Source organism: Hypanus sabinus, chromosome 23 (genome assembly GCF_030144855.1).
Source record: "Hypanus sabinus isolate sHypSab1 chromosome 23, sHypSab1.hap1, whole genome shotgun sequence".
Classification (NCBI taxonomy): domain Eukaryota; kingdom Metazoa; phylum Chordata; class Chondrichthyes; order Myliobatiformes; family Dasyatidae; genus Hypanus; species Hypanus sabinus.
This window is the reverse complement of record NC_082728.1, coordinates 583,263-602,637: the sequence shown is the minus strand read 5'-3', so window position 1 is coordinate 602,637 and position 19,375 is coordinate 583,263. Positions and strand designations below refer to the sequence as shown.

The 19,375-nt window shown below is 45.5% G+C and overlaps 1 protein-coding gene across 1 annotated transcript in view; it reads right to left on the bottom strand.

The window, feature by feature from the left end:
* LOC132379857 (phosphoribosyl pyrophosphate synthase-associated protein 1-like) overlaps nt 1–19,375 on the bottom strand; it is an 89,436-nt gene that overhangs the window by 6,337 nt on the left and 63,724 nt on the right. The window contains exons 8-10 of the mRNA XM_059948120.1: nt 12,272–12,417; nt 6,273–6,343; nt 3,718–3,864 (exon numbers count right to left, since the gene is read on the bottom strand). Of these exons, the coding sequence (XP_059804103.1) occupies nt 3,718–3,864; nt 6,273–6,343; nt 12,272–12,417 (364 nt within the window). The remainder of the gene's footprint in view (nt 1–3,717; nt 3,865–6,272; nt 6,344–12,271; nt 12,418–19,375) is intronic.

The window sequence follows — 19,375 nt, the reverse complement described above, 5'->3', positions numbered from 1 at the left end:
CCTACTTGTTATTTCTTCAAAGAATTCCAACAGAATTTGTCAGACAAGATTTTCCTTGAGGAAACCATACTGACTACAGGCTATTTTACCATGAGCCTCCAAGTACCCTGAGACCTCATCCTTATTAATTGACTCCAACATCTTCATAACCACTGAGGTCAAACTAACTGGCCCATAAACTCTCCTTGGGCTTCAAGCCAAGTACAGGTATTGATTATAACTATGAAAAACTGTGCCATCATCTTCAGGGCTGATGCCTAGGCATGTCTAGTCTAGTGCTATTTATACCTCTGTATTCAATCCCTCCTGACTGGTTAGTCCTCATCCAATTACGTTCTCACTGTCACACCTTATTTACAATCGAATTCCTGTCCTTACTTTGAGGGTGAACTTGGTCTTTATTTAAATTCTTTTCTTCTATTTTTACTGTATATCAAAAGTTTTCTTTACCAGGTAGTCCCAAAAGCTAGTGCCACAGCACTGCAGTTTTTTGCAGTCCACGTCAATTCTATGCTATTACTCATCATATATGCAGGGAAAGCACGAGACCCTTTTTTAACTAGCCTATAGTTTCCTTTCTTCTGCCTTTCTCCCTTCTTGAAGAGTGAAGTGATATTTTCAACATTCCAGTCATCCAGAACCATTCCAGAATCCAGTGATTCGCAAAAGATCATTACTAATGCCTCCATGATCTCTTCAGTCACCTCTTTCAGAACTCTGGGGTGTACAGCATCTGATCCAAATGACTTATCCACCTTCAGACCTTTCATTTCCCAAGAACTTTCTCTCCAGTTATGGTAACTTCACACAGTTCATGCCCCCTGACACCTGGAGCTTCCATCATACTGCTAGTGTCTTCCACAGTGAAGACCGATGCAAAATACTTATTCGGTTCATCCACCATTTTGTTGTCCCCCATTGCTATCTCTCTAGCACTATTTTCCAGTGATCCAATATCCACTCTTCCCTCTCGTTTACACTTCATGTATCTGAAGAGACTTTTGGTATCCTCATAATATTGGGTAGCTCACTTTCATATTCCATCTTTATCTTCTTAATGACTTATGGTCGCCTTCTGCTGTTTTTTTTAAAGAAGTTTCCCAATCCTCTAATTTCTCACTAATTTTTGCTATTATATGCACTCTCTTTGGCTTTTATTTTGGCTTTGACTTCTCTGGTTAGCCACGGTTGTGTCACCTTGCATTTAAAATAAGTTTTTTCCTCTTTGGGATGTATATATCCTGTGCCTTCTGAATTGCTTCCAGAAATTCCAGCCACTGCTGCTTTGCCATCATTCCTGTCAGTGTTCTTTTCCGTCAATTCTGGTCAACTCCTCTCTCATACTTCTGTAATTCCCTTTACTCCACTGTAATACTGATACATCTGACTTTAGCTTCTCCTTCTTAGAGATGCCTTATTTGTAGGTAAATTACCACAATCCTTTTATGAAGCATCTATTTCTTTAATTCCTAAAAAAGATAAAGACCCCACTGAATGTGCATCATATAGACCTATATCCTTGTTGAATGTGGACTCCAAAATCTTTTCCAAAACACTGGCAATTAGATTGGAAAATGTATTGCCACAAATTGTCTCTGATGACCAGACAGGATTTATTAAAAATCGTTATTCGTACTTTAATGTTAGGAGGTTAATGAATATTTTATATACTCCTTCATCTAAAACGCCAGAATGTGTTATTTTGTTTGACACTGAGAAGGCATAGAGTTGAATGGGAATATTTATTTAATATGCTTGAGAAATTTAATTTTAGCCCAAAGTCTATATCTTGGATTAAATTGATATATCACACACCTTTGGCTTCTGCACTTACTAATAATCAGAGAACCCCCCCTTTTCAGCCTTTTTCGAGGTACTAGACAGGGCTGTCCTTTAAGTCCCTTACTATTTGATATTGCCTTGGAGCCCTTGGCAATCGCTCTTCGTGATTCACCCAATATATTTGGCATTATTCGTGGGAGTGGGATACATAAGGTATCACTATATGCAGATGACCTGTTACTATACATCTCTAACCCAGAGAAATCCAACCTTGCAATAATATCATTACTTGCTCAGTTAAGTACTTTTTCTGATTATAAATTGAATCTTAGTAAGAGTGAGCTTTCCCCATTAAATATGCAAGCTCCAATCTATAGACAATCACCATTCAGACTGGTTACTGATTCCTTATTTGGGTATTAAAATTACTAAGAAGCGCACGGATCTATTTAAAGTTAACTTTTTATCCTTAATTGATCATGTTAAACAACTGCTTACTAGATGGTCCCCATTGTCCTTTTCATTGATTGGTAGAATTAATACTATTAAGATGATTATTTTACCTAAATTTCTGTGTCTCAGGCGGTACCAATTTCCATTTCTAAATCCTTTTTTAATATTATTGATTCTAAAATTTCTTCATATATATGGCAGGATAAAAATGCTAGGTTAAGTAAGAGATGATTACAGAAATCAAAAAAGGAGGGCGGTTTGGCAATGTCAAATTTAAGGTTCTATTTTTGGGCAATTAATATTCGATATTTAACATTTTGGACACAAGATCTGGATGAAATTCATTGTCCACGATGGGTGAACCTCAAGCATGAGTTAATGACAAATAACAATTTTAACCAATGAAACAAGGCAGCCCAGCTTTTGTTTTGTTTTTATTTTGGTTTTTTTGTGAGTTTAGGGGGATTTTTTTTTCTCTTGTAAAAATCTTTTTTCTTTGAATCTTTCTCACGTTTAGTTACTAAGAGATTGGAAGGCTTAGATTACACATGTTACTCGGAGACTGTTTGTGTCCAGGTGGCTCCCGTTTTTTGAACATTCACTTCGTGACAGCTCGCTGTTACGAAAGGCCTACATTAGTACCTGTTTTCGCTAACCAGAGGATTTTCGCTTTTACGAGAAAAAGACACCCACATGATATGTGTGCTACCCCGAGAAAGACTACCATGACCATGAAGCCTTGTGTGGGCAGTTGTGTGCGCATGCGTGTACGTGCCGATTTTTTTCCTCCACATCAATTTTGGCTTGTTGTCTCCCGATTTTGATAAGTGAAACTACACCATACTTACAATATTTCTATTTTATATAGGCTGTATATTTATCATATTATTCCTGCTCTTACTATATGTTCGTGTTATTTTAGGTTTTATGTGTTATTTGGTTTGATTTGGTAGTTTATTTTTTGGGTCTGAGAATGCTCATAAATTTTTCTCATATAAATGAATGGTAATTGCTTCTTCGCTTTACGACATTTTGGCTTACAAATGGTTTCATAGGAACGCTCTACCTTCGGATCATGGGGGAAACCTGTATACGTTAACCATTATTAATGTAATCCTGATCTCTTTGTATCACTATCATTGTTATGTTTATTTATTTGAAACTCAATAAAAAGATTGATAAAGAAAGGAATTAGAAATATTGGTTCAGAGTTCTGGGCAGAAGATGAACAGCAGGTGTGGAAAGTCTTTACAGGAAGAAGCTGTGGGGCGTACTGATGATGCCAGTGGATGAGGGTTTAACAGACAAGGACTCACATGAAGGAGAAAGCTGGGCACTGGGATGAAGCAGAGTAGATTTTTGTGACCACTGGCCTGGTGTACTGTATAACTTAAATATTTTGATTGCTTTGACCACGTGTGCACCAACCCCACATAAAGCAGGATCCATTTATTTAAACAGCAAAGCTGGGAACGTCAATACCTCATTAATGGCTGACTCCTCTATCAAACTCGGGGCATCAGCAGAGAGGAGGCCATGAGTGGCCATAACATAGATCTTGTAGGCTCCCCTCTCCTTCAGAATCTCAGCAGCTGCCACAAAGCTATCGACATCATCAATAATATCATCCTGTGGATATAAACAACAGGTGTCAGCTGAGACCAGTGGTTCCACCCTTCATGTACTTTCCCTTCACTCTACCAGTTCCAATGTCTTTTTAAAAGTTATAAAACAAACTGATTGAGGAGTTCAGTATCTGTTAACACGGGGGGAAGAATAGGAATTATTGATGCTTCAGGTTATGACCCTGCATTAAAATCAATAAGACCGAAAAGCAGAATTTTGCCATTTAGCCCATTGAGTCTGCTCCACCATTCCATCATGGCTGATCTATTATCCGCCTCAACTCCATTCTCCTGCCTTCTGCCTTTGATGCCCATATTCAGCAAGAACCTATCAGCTTCCACTTTAAATATACCCAATGTCCTGTACAGCTCTCTGTGACAAAGAATTACACTGACTCACCACCCTCTGGCTAACAAAATTCCTCCTCATCTCCATTCTAAATGGACATCCCTCAATTCTGAACCTGTTTCTTCTGATCTTAGATTCCCCCACTACAGGAAACATCTTCACTGCAGCCACTCAATCTAGGTCTATTAATATTCAATAGATTTCAATGAGATCCCCCTCATTCTTCTAAACTCCAGCAAGTACAGGCCCAGAGCCATCGAACGCTCATTTGTTAACCCTTTCAATCCTGGGATCATTCTTGTGAATCTCCTCTGGAGTCTCTCCAATGCAGGCATATCTTTTATTCAATAAGAGATCCAAGACTGCTCACAATACCCCGAGAGGTGTGACTAATGCCATATAAAACTTCAACATTACATCCTTGTTTTTATATACTCACAATCATTATTTGCCATGTTGTATGATGTGGGCAATCAAGGTCTTTGACCATGATTGTTTTTCACAATTTTTTCCTACGGAAGTTGTTTGCCATTTTGTTCTTCTGGGCAGTGTCTTTATATTCTAGTCTTCTCAAATAAATGCTAACATTGCACGTGCCTTCCTCACCATCAACTCAACCTGCAAATTAACATTTAGGGAATCCTGTACAAGGACTCCCAAATCCCTTTCCACCTCTAATTTATGAATTAATTCCCCATTTACAAAATAGTCCATGCATTTATTCCTTCTGTCAAAGTACCTGGCTCTGCATTTTCTGCATTATATTCATTCTGCCAGTTCTTTGCCCATTTTCCTAATCTGTCTAAAAGTCCTTCTGCAAATACCGTGCTTCCTCAACACTACTTGCCCTTCCACCGACCTTGATATCGTTTGCAAACTTGTCCACAAAGCTATCAATTCCTTCATCCAAATCAACACTCACTCCTGCGGCACACCACTAGTCATCGGCAGCCAACCAGAAAAGGCCCCCTTTATCACTACTCTTTGGCTCCTGCTAGTCAGCCAATCTCCTATCATTGCTAGTATCTTTCCTGTCATACCATGAACTCTTAACTTGTTAAGCATTCTCATGTGTGGCACCTTGTCAAAGGCCTTTAGAAAATTCAAGTAAACACCATCCACTGATTCTCCTTTTATATCCTGCCTGTTATTTCCTCAAAGAATCCTGTATACTCTCCATCACAGAAGCTGCTGAACCTGGGTAATCTCGAACTTGATGGCACAAGCATCAATTTCTCTAAGTTCCAGTAATTTCTCTCCCTTCCTACTCTTCATTTTTCAATTCCTCATTATGGTTACCCTCTTACTCCTTTCTCCTCACCTGCCCAGCATCTCCTTCTGGTTCCCTTACTTCCATGGTCCATACTCCTCTCCTACAAGATCCTTTATCTTCAGCCCTTTACCTCTTCCACCTATCACCATCCAGTTTCTCACTTCATCCCCTCCCACCCACCCACTTCCCCTCACCTAATCTCACCTACCTCTTGCCAGCTTGTACTCTCACAACCTTAATATTCTTGTTTCTTCCCCTTTTCTTCCCAGTCCCAATGAAGGTTCTTGGCCTGAAACTTGTTTATTCTCTCTCGTTGATACTGCAGCATTTTGTGTTCGGTGTTACAGATTTCCAGCATCTGCAGAATCTCCTGTGCTTGTGGGTTTGTTTATTGCTGTATATTCCAAGGTCTGTGTTCTCCGGTGTCTGTCTTTATTAAAATATTTATTTCTAAATCAATATCACCCAACAGTTGAACAATGCACCATCAACCTTCTCATCACAACCACTGACTATACAAACAATACATTTGCTGCTAAGTACATTGGGATCTCCAAGATAGTGAGTGGTGAGACAGAAAAGCAGACCATAACTCAGCAATTATTGAAAAAAAGGCTTTAAGACCAAGATGGATTGGTTTCAAATTAAAAGACACCACAGGTTATACACAAAACCTCCCAGCAAATTAATTTTGAGAGGACAACTGGAGAAATTTAGTTAAATAACTCGGCATCAAGTAGCAAGCGCGTCTCAAACTGTAGAAAGGAAATGTGCATGATCTCCTCCTTACCACAATGATGGCTATTCTTCCACCAACATCTCCAACCACAGTGATGGGTGGCTTTTCCTTTGGCATCATCACTGTGCAACGGAAAGAGATCAGTTACTTAAAATCAGGTATTTTTCTCATTTTGAAATATAAGAACACTAGTAACTGTTTGTGTCTCAAGTGAAACGAAAGGCATGTTGCACACAGGCACTTCATATGGACATCACTTAAGAAGCATGCCAGATGAGTTTCAGTGTTTGGTGAGGAATAGGGAAGGTGTGAATTCCCTCTCAAGGAAGAGGCTGGCTGCCTTCTGGGACAGGGCAAAATTCTGCACGCATGGCAGTGGCCCAGAATAAGTGTCTGATCCCTTCCACTCTGTTCAGCTGTTAACGATCACAATGGTAAAATTGCCGACTTGAAGGTTGACCACAATTCATGGATGCAGTGCCAGCTTTTCAGATGGACCATGCTGTTCCTCCATGGGAACACTGACACAAGCTTACCCTGGAACCTACTCTGTCAATTTATTGAAAACTGGACAGTACAAACTGGGCCTCAGTGCCATCACGCTCTCTTTAATTCCTACCTCAGTCCCTGAATGAGCTCAGTTACTGTCTTTATAGCTCTCCTGGGTAGACAGCTCCACAGAATCAGCCCAATTCTTGATCCTCTCTGTTTAATAAAGGAGGGAAGAACAGGAAATTGAGCTGCTCAACTGGAGAAGCCCAACATCCAGTTGATTGATCACTCAGGGTGAAAGCTGGCAGATTGAACTCAACAGTACAGCACAGGAACAGGCCTCTTGGTCCATCTAGTCTGTGTAGTCCATGCTGTCAGTCGACCTAATCCCATCCACTTACAAATGATCTCCCTCTTCCCCCCACTCCCGCCATTCCCTACCTGTTTTTGTGTCTATCTGTCTCTTCAATGCTGCTATTGTCTCTGATTCGACAATCTCCCCAGGAGTGTGTTCCCAGTGTCTACCATTATGTCAGGAGTTCAAGGGCTCCCAGTCTTTTTTATGCCATGGATCCCTACCATTAACCAAGGGGTCTATGAACCCCAGGTTGGGAACTGTTGCACTATGTAAAACGTGCCTCACACTTCTCCTTTTAATTTTCCCTATCTCACCTTAAAACTACGCCCCCTACCTCGTACTTAACATTTTCATTATAGAAAATACTGACTACCTCCCTATCTAAGCCTCTCAAAATTTTACACTCTTCTATCATGATGCTCTTCAGTCTCAGATACTCCAGAGAAAACAGTCTAACTTCCTCCAGCCACTTCTTATAGCTCATGGGTTTGGCCTGAAACATCAACTGTACTCTCTTCCCTAGATGCTGCTTGGCCTGCTGAGTTCGTCCAGCATTGTGTGTGTGTTGCTCCTCAGGGTCCTGCTGTTTACTGTAAACTTTCCTATTGCATTTCACCTCCCTAAGTGCAACACCTCACTTATCGGGATTAAACTCCATCTGCTATTTATCTGCTGAAATTTCCAACTGATCTATATTTGACTGCATCCTTTGACAACATTCCTCACCACCCACACCACCAATTTTCCTGTCATATAATTAGACAACCCACATATTCATCCAAATAGTTTACATACATCACAGACAAAAGCTTCAGTAAAATCCGTGTAGATAACATTCACTCCCCTATCCTCAGTCATCTGTCACTTCCTCAAAAACTCATAACAAATTTGTGAGACAGGACTTCCCACAGACCAAAGTGATGCTTTTCCAAATGTGAATAAATCCTATTCAAGATCTACTCCAATGAATTCCCTAACCTGAAGCAAGGGTCGCTGGCTGATAATTTCTGGAAATATCCCTGTTACATTTATCAAACGAAGGAACAATACTGGCATCTCTGCAGTCCTCTGGAACCTTGGCTATGGCTAAACAGAATACAAAGATCTCTGTCAAAGCCTAGCAATCTCATCCCTTGTCTCCTGTAGTATATTGTGATAGATTCGATCAGGCTCTGAAAACTTGCCTCTCTTGTTTTTCAAGATAGCCAACATCACCTCTTCCTTAATATCAACATAGCCCTCCCTTATCTCACCATCATCCAGGTCCTTCTTGGTGAACACAGATGAAATACTCATTTAGTACTTGCTCACTTCCCGACTCCAAGCATATAATTCATTTGACCCTTGAGTGGACTACCCCCTTTCTCCTATGTCTTTGGATTCTTCTTAATCCTACTTACCAGGGATATTTCACGGCCCTTTTATGCCTCCCAATTCCTTAAGCTGTTCTATATTTCCTTTATACCCAATAGTCTGTAAGTCAAGGAGGGGGAGGGATATAAACATGAAAGGACATGTAGTGTCCCAGAGAAGTGCCTGTTGTAGGACATGCATTTCTTTCACCGCCAGAGTGCTACACACAGCATGCATTATCCGAGATCCAACCAAAGACTCTACATCCAACACCACCCAATGCACTGACGAGGCATAAACACTGGAGGCCACCTTCTACTCTGGCAACAAGAGGCCAAGTTGCTCCTGGTTACTCTCCTGCCAACACATTCATTACATATGTGGCACAAATTCAAGAAACTAGTTTCAATTCCCCTAAAGCTCTCACCACCTCAAACCACCAAGCATTCGACACCCAGCAATCACTCTGGGACTGCTCCAGTGTTTGCTGTGTGGAGCACACATGGTCAAGCTTCATTACTGCAAAACCCAGCAAGACCAGGAGATGGAAACCTGCTTGTGGTAACATCTCTCTGGAACAGGCTGGCTTTGTAACAATGAGTTCAGAAACTGTGCAGCACTGGAATGCAAATCCTTCTGCTGTTTCTCCACCGCCTTCCAAAGCTGAAACCCCATGTCCACAACTTTAAGACACTTGGATTAATTTTCATTTGCTTCAGATACTAGCGGTGAAATTACAGCCAACAGCCATGGAAGTGAAGTACTCTAGTCCTGCACAGTGTTTGAAACATGCAATAGATGATCAATCACAGCACCAGGAAAGCAGAGCAAAATGTGTGCAAAAGACCACAGGTCAGAGAAAACTCTTGACTCTACTGTAGAGTTCTCAGGTATCCCTACCCAGGCTGGCCCTTCAAACCGCAGACAGAGCTGGGTACCTACCCTACCACTGCGAGACAGTGTTCATCACCCGCAACATTACAGAATTAGTTAGGGCTTAGAGTCATACACTTATGGTGGTACAGCACAGAAATAAACCCTTTAGCCCATCACTTCATGCTGACCTTTATGCCAATTTAATTCTATTCATTCCGATTTATGTCAATCTCCTCCTAAGCTTTGACTAATCAAGTGCCCATCTAAAATTCTCTTAAATGTAGTGACTTTACCTAACTGTATTACCTGCTTTGGCAGCAAGTTCCAAATATTAATAACTCTAAAAAACTTGACCATTAAACCTCGTTCCTCACTGAAATTCATAGCCCCACACCTTTGATACCTCTACCATGGGTAAGAGATTCTGACCAGTTGTCCTCTCTATGCTTGATATACAGCAACCCATTCTGTATGGGTGGGGGGGGGGGGACTCTGCTCTCTCTGTGGGTGGGGGGGGGATTCCGCCCTCTCTGTGGGTGGATGGGGGATTCTGCCCTTTCTATGGTAGGGGAAGGTAATCTGTCCTCTCTAAGTGGAATTCTGCCCTCTCTGTGGGTGGATGGGGGATTCTGCACTTTCTATGGTAGGGAAAGGTAATCTGCCCTCTCTAAGTGGAATTCTGCCCTCTCTATGGGTGGACGGGGGATTCTGCCCTCTCTATGGGTGGACGGGGGATACTGCTCTCTCTGTGGGTGGACGGGGGATTCTGCCCTCTCTATGGGTGGATGGGGGATTCTGCCCTGTGTTGGGGGAAGATTCTGGCCTCTCTATGGTGGGGGGTGGAGGATTCTGTCTTCTCTATGGTGGGGGGAAATTCTGCCCCTCAATGGGTGGTGGGGGTGGAAATTCTGTTCCCACAAGTGTTCCCTATCTTGATTTTCCACAATGCAAAGCTACTCCATTTACGCACGTGTCAAGAAATGTGGGTTGAGAAATAATTCTATCTAATTACTCCTCTGCACCTTCCATAACATTTCTCTAAGTGTGAATTTTTATGCTATTCCTAGATGTTTCGATAGTGATTTGTGAATTGATTCTCATTCCCTAAACTGCTGTTATAAAGGGAGGGTTAGGGTTCACCAATACTCTAGAGCATGTCTGTATCAGGAAGGAGGAACGAGGGTGGAGTGTGGGGCAGGAGTCACATGTACATGTCAAGTCACCCCTTAGCCTCCTGCACTCCAGGGAAAAATGCCCAGCCTGTCCATTCTCTTCCCATAACTAAAGCCCTCCAATCTTAGACAACATCCTGGTGAAACTCTTCTGCATAATCTCCAGTGCTGTTCCATTCTTCCTGCACCCAGCAACCAGAACTTCACAGTATGGTCCAAGTGCAGTATAACCAGTGCTTTGTAAAATTCTCTGTGCTGAAGAAGAAAGAGGAACATGCTGTATGTCTTCTTCACCACACTGCCTATGCTGCCACTTTTAGGAACTATGCACTGGAACCCAAGACACCACTATCCTTAGTGCCCTATCATTTGCTCTGTATATCCTGCCCCGATTTGCCTTCACAAAATGCATCAGTGTATATAACCTCCATCTGCCAATGTTTTCCCCACTTTCCCTGAGCTATTACCAGCTGTAGCCTTAGGCAGTTTTCCTCACTCTACACAACATCAGCAACATAATCTGTCATCTACACACTAATTGTACAAAAGCCAATGTTGCTGTCCAATTGAGGGCATCAGGATATTTAGGAAATTGACACTGCACACCATGGTCCTTCCATACATTTAGAGTGCAAGAGAGAGAGAGGCTCTGCTTCATTCACCCCCAGGCTGACACTCAAGCCCCTGTGGGGGTAATCCTCCATTCACACATGCAGTTAACAAGCCGCAATCTCAAACAGCCTTGAGTATCCCAGAACCAGTAAAAGGGAAAATTATACTCTCGTACTTGGAAGCTCAATACCAGGAAACGGAACTTGCAGCCTATGTACAGCTAAAAGCATAAAATGTACAAAGGCAGAATAAATTAATAAAACATAAGAGAGCAAAGCAGACAACAATACAACCCGAGGACTAAGGGCAGTGGGTGTTGCTCAGAGACTGCTGCCATAACCAGGGATGAGGGTGACATCACACCCCATAGCTCTGTGCAGTTTCAAGCAACATCTCTGTAAATGCAGGATCGTCACCTCAGTCTCCAAAGGAGCCTTATTACTGTGTACATTGTCAGCAGCAGTCAATGTCAGTCGCCAGCAAAATTACTCCAGATTCAGGGCAATGACACCTTCAAATGGAGTCACTAGATACTTGTTTACATTGTATTCTCCCAGTATTTAAGTGGCTAAGGAAGTTGGTAAGACTCGAAGTTGTGAGGGTGTGAGACATGGCACATTCAGAGCTCATTCCTTTGGCAACAGTGAAAGGGGAGAAGAGAAAGGAGGACAGTACAAGACTGTAGAAAGCAGTAGTGTTGGAGACCAGGCATTTGTACATGAGGGTGGGGGGGGATGGTCCAAAAAGAGTGATTGAGTGACAGGGTGCCTGATAAACAAAGCACAAGTACTGGTAGTGCATTCAGGAAAGAGTAATTGGAAACACATGAGAGGAGGAGGAGGAAAAATGCACATAGGACAGTACACAGAAAGGGTTCAAGGACAAATGAGCCAGAACCAGATTCACACGTTATAGCAACATAGATTCAGGAAACAGGAGATGACAGCACAGCACCTTTGCCCTGAATAATTTATAGAGCAGCAACTATTTGTCAGCCGCATAAAAATAAAATTCTCCTGACTGTTACGTAAAAGTCTTCATTAGTCTTCAAAGAAAACAAACGAAATTCAGTTATGGTAACAGCCAAACAGAGGAACAGCCTGCCAGCGTGGCACACTACTGATATCAGCACAGGTTGGACACCAGCCTTTTCCCTTTGAAGAAGCCGAGCCCAGTATATTTCTTACATGGTAACTCCAGACCAGAATGTATCATCGTGTTCTTCACTGCTGGAGGAGAGTGACGCCCATCCACCAAGTCATACTCTGCATACTGAGCCTCTCCGTGTATCACTGCCAGTCCCAGTCGCAGTCTCTCTGCATAGGACTGTGCTCTGAAAGGGTTACAGTGGCATCATTAGCATTGTTATACATTTTGTTATAGCATACAGTTTGAAAATTTCCCTGTTTCTAACCAACACACAAAACCATATCCAGAGTATACAGCTGCTTTAAGAGTGCATGCCCAGGCACCAGCATTGATAGCAGAAACCACAACACTGGGAAGGAAGCCTTGCCCACGTCACTGTCCCATCAGTCCAACACCAGACAGATGATGCCCAGTCACTGACCCACTGGTCTAACATCAGAACCGTGTCACTGACCCATCAGTTCAATACCAGACTCATGATGCCCAATCACTGACCCATCAGTCCAACACCAGACACATGATGCCCAGTCACTAACCCATCAGTTCAACACCAGAAACATGATGCCCAGTCACTGATCCATCAGTCCAACTCCAGACACATGATGCCCACATCACTGACCCACTGGTCCAACATCAGACACATGATGCCCAATCAGTGACCCATCAGTCCAACACCAGACACATGATGCCCAATCACTGACCCACTGGTCCAACATCAGACTCGTGTCACTGACCCATCAGTTCAACACCAGACACATGATGCCCAATCACTGACCCATCAGTCCAACACCAGACTCGTGTCACTGACCCATCAGTCCAACACCAGACTCGTGTCACTGACCCATCAGTTCAACACCAGACACATGATGCCCACATCACTGACCCACTGGTCCAACATCAGACTCATAATGCCCAATCACTGATCCATCAGTCCAACACCAGAGACATGATGCCCAGTCACTGACCCATCAGTCCAACACCAGACACATGATGCCCAGTCACTGATCCATCAGTCCAGCACCAGACACATGATGCCTACATCACTGACCCACTGGTCCAACATCAGACTCGTGTCACTGACCCATCGGTCCAACACCAGACACATGATGCCCAATCACTGACCCATCAGTCCAGCACCAGACACATGATGCCCAGTCACTGATCCATCAGTCCAGCACCAGACACATGATGCCCAGTCACTGACCCATCAGTTCAACACCAGACACATGATGCCCACATCACTGACCCACTGGTCCAACATCAGACTCATGATGCCCAATCAGTGACCCATCAGTCCAACACCAGACACATGATGCCCAGTCACTGACCCACTGGTCCAACATCAGACTCGTGTCACTGACCCATCAGTTCAACACCAGACACATGATGCCCACATCACTGACCCATCAGTCCTACACCAGACACATGATGCCCAATCACTGACCCATCAGTCCAGCACCAGACACATGATGCCCAGTCACTGACCCATCAGTCCAACACCAGACACATGATGCCCAGTCAATGACACATCGGTCCAACACCAGACACATGATGCCCACATCACTGACCCACTGGTCCAACATCAGACTCATGATGCCCAATCACTGACCCATCAGTCCAACACCAGAAACATGATGCCCAGTCACTGATCCATCAGTCCAACACAAGACACATGATGCCCAATCACTGACCCATCGGTCCAACACCAGACACATGATGCCCACATCGCTGACCCACTGGTCTAACATCCGACTCGTGTCACTGACCAATCAGTTCAACACCAGACACATGATGCCCAGTCACTGACCCATTAGTCCAACACCAGACACATGATGCCCAGTCACTGACCCGCTGGTCCAACATCAGACTCGTGTCACTGACCCATCAGTTCAACACCAGACACATGATGCCCAATCACTGACCCATCAGTCCAGCACCAGACACATGATGCCCAGTCACTGACCCATCAGTCCAACACCAGACACATGATGCCCAGTCAATGACACATCGGTCCAACACCAGACACATGATGCCCACATCACTGACCCACTGGTCCAACATCAGACTCATGATGCCCAATCACTGACCCATCAGTCCAACACCAGAAACATGATGCCCAGTCACTGATCCATCAGTCCAACACAAGACACATGATGCCCAATCACTGACCCATCGGTCCAACACCAGACACATGATGCCCACATCGCTGACCCACTGGTCTAACATCCGACTCGTGTCACTGACCAATCAGTTCAACACCAGACACATGATGCCCAGTCACTGACCCATTAGTCCAACACCAGACACATGATGCCCAGTCACTGACCCGCTGGTCCAACATCAGACTCGTGTCACTGACCCATCAGTTCAACACCAGACACATGATGCCCACATCACTGACCCATCAGTCCTACACCAGACACATGATGCCCAATCACTGACCCATCAGTCCAGCACCAGACACATGATGCCCAGTCACTGATCCATCAGTCCAACACCATTCACATGATGCCCACATCACTGACCCACTGGTCCAACATCAGACTCATGATGCCCAATCACTGACCCATCAGTCCAACACCAGACACATGATGCCCAGTCACTGATCCATCAGTCCAACACCAGACACATGATGCCCACATCACTGATCCATCAGTCCAACATCAGACTCGTGTCACTGACCCATCAGTTCAACACCAGACACATGATGCCCAATCAGTGACCCATCAGTCCAACACCAGACACATGATGCCCAGTCACTGACCCACTGGTCTAACATCAGACTCGTGTCACTGACCCAACAGTTCAACACCAGACACATGATGCCCAGTCAATGACACATCGGTCCAACACCAGACACATGATGCCCAATCACTGACCCATCAGTCCAGCACCAGACACATGATGCCCAGTCACTGACCCATCAGTCCAACACCAGACACATGATGCCCAGTCAATGACACATCAGTTCAACACCAGACACATGATGCCCATGTCACCGACCCATCAGTCCAACACCAGACACATGATGCCCATGTCACCGACCCATCAGTCCAACACCAGACACATGATGCCCATGTCACCGACCCATCAGTCCAACACCAGACACATGATGCCCAATCACTGACCCATCAGTCCAACACCAGACTCGTGTCACTGACCCATCAGTTCAACACCAGACACATGATGCCCAGTCACTGATCCATCAGTCCAACACAAGACACATGATGCCCAATCACTGACCCATCGGTCCAACACCAGACACATGATGCCCACATCGCTGACCCACTGGTCTAACATCCGACTCGTGTCACTGACCCATCAGTTCAACACCAGACACATGATGCCCAGTCACTGACCCATCAGTCCAACACCAGACACATGATGCCCAACACCAGACACATGATGCCCAGTCACTGACCCGCTGGTCCAACATCAGACTCGTGTCACTGACCCATCAGTTCAACACCAGACACATGATGCCCACATCACTGACCCATCAGTCCTACACCAGACACATGATGCCCAATCACTGACCCACTGGTCCAACATCAGACTCATGATGCCCAATCACTGACCCATCAGTCCAACACCAGACACATGATGCCCAGTCACTGACCCACTGGTCCAACATCAGACTCGTGTCACTGACCCACTGGTCTAACATCAGACTCATGTCACTGACCCATCAGTTCAACACCAGACACATGATGCCCAGTCACTGACCCACTGGTCCAACATCAGACTCGTGTCACTGACCCATCAGTCCAACACCAGACACATGATGCCCACATCACTGACCCACTGGTCTAACATCAGACTCGTGTCACTGACCCATCAGTCCAACACCAGATACATGATGCCCAGTCACTGACCCACTGGTCCAACATCAGACTCGTGTCACTGACCCAACAGTTCAACACCAGACACATGATGCCCAGTCACTGATCCATCAGTTCAACACCAGACACATGATGCCCAATCAGTGACCCATCAGTCCAACACCAGACACATGATGCCCAGTCACTGACCCACTGGTCTAACATCAGACTCGTGTCACTGACCCAACAGTTCAACACCAGACACATGATGCCCACATCACTGACCCATCAGTCCAACACCAGACACATGATGCCCAGTCACCGACCCATCGGTCCAACACCAGACACATGATGCCCAGTCACTGACCCATCAGTCCAACACCAGACACATGATGTCCAGTCACTGATCCATCAGTTCAACACCAGACACATGATGCCCAGTCACTGACCCATCGGTCCAACACCAGACACATGATGCCCAAACACTGACACACTGGTCTAACAGCAGACACATGATGCCCAATAACTGACCCATCAGTCCAACACCAGACACATGATGCCCAGTCACTGATCCATCAGTCCAGCACCAGACACATGATGCCTACATCACTGACCCACTGGTCCAACATCAGACTCGTGTCACTGACCCATCAGTTCAACACCAGACACATGATGCCCACATCACTGACCCATCAGTCCTACACCAGACACATGATGCCCAATCACTGACCCATCAGTCCAGCACCAGACACATGATGCCCAGTCACTGACCCATCAGTCCAACACCAGACACATGATGCCCAGTCAATGACACATCGGTCCAACACCAGACACATGATGCCTACATCACTGACCCACTGGTCCAACATCAGACTCATGATGCCCAATCACTGACCCATCAGTCCAACACCAGAAACATGATGCCCAGTCACTGATCCATCAGTCCAACACAAGACACATGATGCCCAATCACTGACCCATCGGTCCAACACCAGACACATGATGCCCACATCGCTGACCCACTGGTCTAACATCCGACTCGTGTCACTGACCAATCAGTTCAACACCAGACACATGATGCCCAGTCACTGACCCATTAGTCCAACACCAGACACATGATGCCCAGTCACTGACCCGCTGGTCCAACATCAGACTCGTGTCACTGACCCATCAGTTCAACACCAGACACATGATGCCCAATCACTGACCCATCAGTCCAGCACCAGACACATGATGCCCAGTCACTGACCCATCAGTCCAACACCAGACACATGATGCCCAGTCAATGACACATCGGTCCAACACCAGACACATGATGCCCACATCACTGACCCACTGGTCCAACATCAGACTCATGATGCCCAATCACTGACCCATCAGTCCAACACCAGAAACATGATGCCCAGTCACTGATCCATCAGTCCAACACAAGACACATGATGCCCAATCACTGACCCATCGGTCCAACACCAGACACATGATGCCCACATCGCTGACCCACTGGTCTAACATCCGACTCGTGTCACTGACCAATCAGTTCAACACCAGACACATGATGCCCAGTCACTGACCCATTAGTCCAACACCAGACACATGATGCCCAGTCACTGACCCGCTGGTCCAACATCAGACTCGTGTCACTGACCCATCAGTTCAACACCAGACACATGATGCCCACATCACTGACCCATCAGTCCTACACCAGACACATGATGCCCAATCACTGACCCATCAGTCCAGCACCAGACACATGATGCCCAGTCACTGATCCATCAGTCCAACACCATTCACATGATGCCCACATCACTGACCCACTGGTCCAACATCAGACTCATGATGCCCAATCACTGACCCATCAGTCCAACACCAGACACATGATGCCCAGTCACTGATCCATCAGTCCAACACCAGACACATGATGCCCACATCACTGATCCATCAGTCCAACATCAGACTCGTGTCACTGACCCATCAGTTCAACACCAGACACATGATGCCCAATCAGTGACCCATCAGTCCAACACCAGACACATGATGCCCAGTCACTGACCCACTGGTCTAACATCAGACTCGTGTCACTGACCCAACAGTTCAACACCAGACACATGATGCCCAGTCAATGACACATCGGTCCAACACCAGACACATGATGCCCAATCACTGACCCATCAGTCCAGCACCAGACACATGATGCCCAGTCACTGACCCATCAGTCCAACACCAGACACATGATGCCCAGTCAATGACACATCAGTTCAACACCAGACACATGATGCCCATGTCACCGACCCATCAGTCCAACACCAGACACATGATGCCCATGTCACCGACCCATCAGTCCAACACCAGACACATGATGCCCATGTCACCGACCCATCAGTCCAACACCAGACACATGATGCCCAATCACTGACCCATCAGTCCAACACCAGACTCGTGTCACTGACCCATCAGTTCAACACCAGACACATGATGCCCAGTCACTGATCCATCAGTCCAACACAAGACACATGATGCCCAATCACTGACCCATCGGTCCAACACCAGACACATGATGCCCACATCGCTGACCCACTGGTCTAACATCCGACTCGTGTCACTGACCCATCAGTTCAACACCAGACACATGATGCCCAGTCACTGACCCATCAGTCCAACACCAGACACATGATGCCCAACACCAGACACATGATGCCCAGTCACTGACCCGCTGGGCCAACATCAGACTCGTGTCACTGACCCATCAGTTCAACACCAGACACATGATGCCCACATCACTGACCCATCAGTCCTACACCAGACACATGATGCCCAATCACTGACCCACTGGTCCAACATCAGACTCATGATGCCCAATCACTGACACATCAGTCCAACACCAGACACATGATGCCCAGTCACTGACCCACTGGTCCAACATCAGACTCGTGTCACTGACCCACTGGTCTAACATCAGACTCATGTCACTGACCCATCAGTTCAACACCAGACACATGATGCCCAGTCACTGACCCACTGGTCCAACATCAGACTCGTGTCACTGACCCATCAGTCCAACACCAGACACATGATGCCCACATCACTGACCCACTGGTCTAACATCAGACTCGTGTCACTGACCCATCAGTCCAACACCAGATACATGATGCCCAGTCACTGACCCACTGGTCCAACATCAGACTCGTGTCACTGACCCAACAGTTCAACACCAGACACATGATGCCCAGTCACTGATCCATCAGTTCAACACCAGACACATGATGCCCAATCAGTGACCCATCAGTCCAACACCAGACACATGATGCCCAGTCACTGACCCAC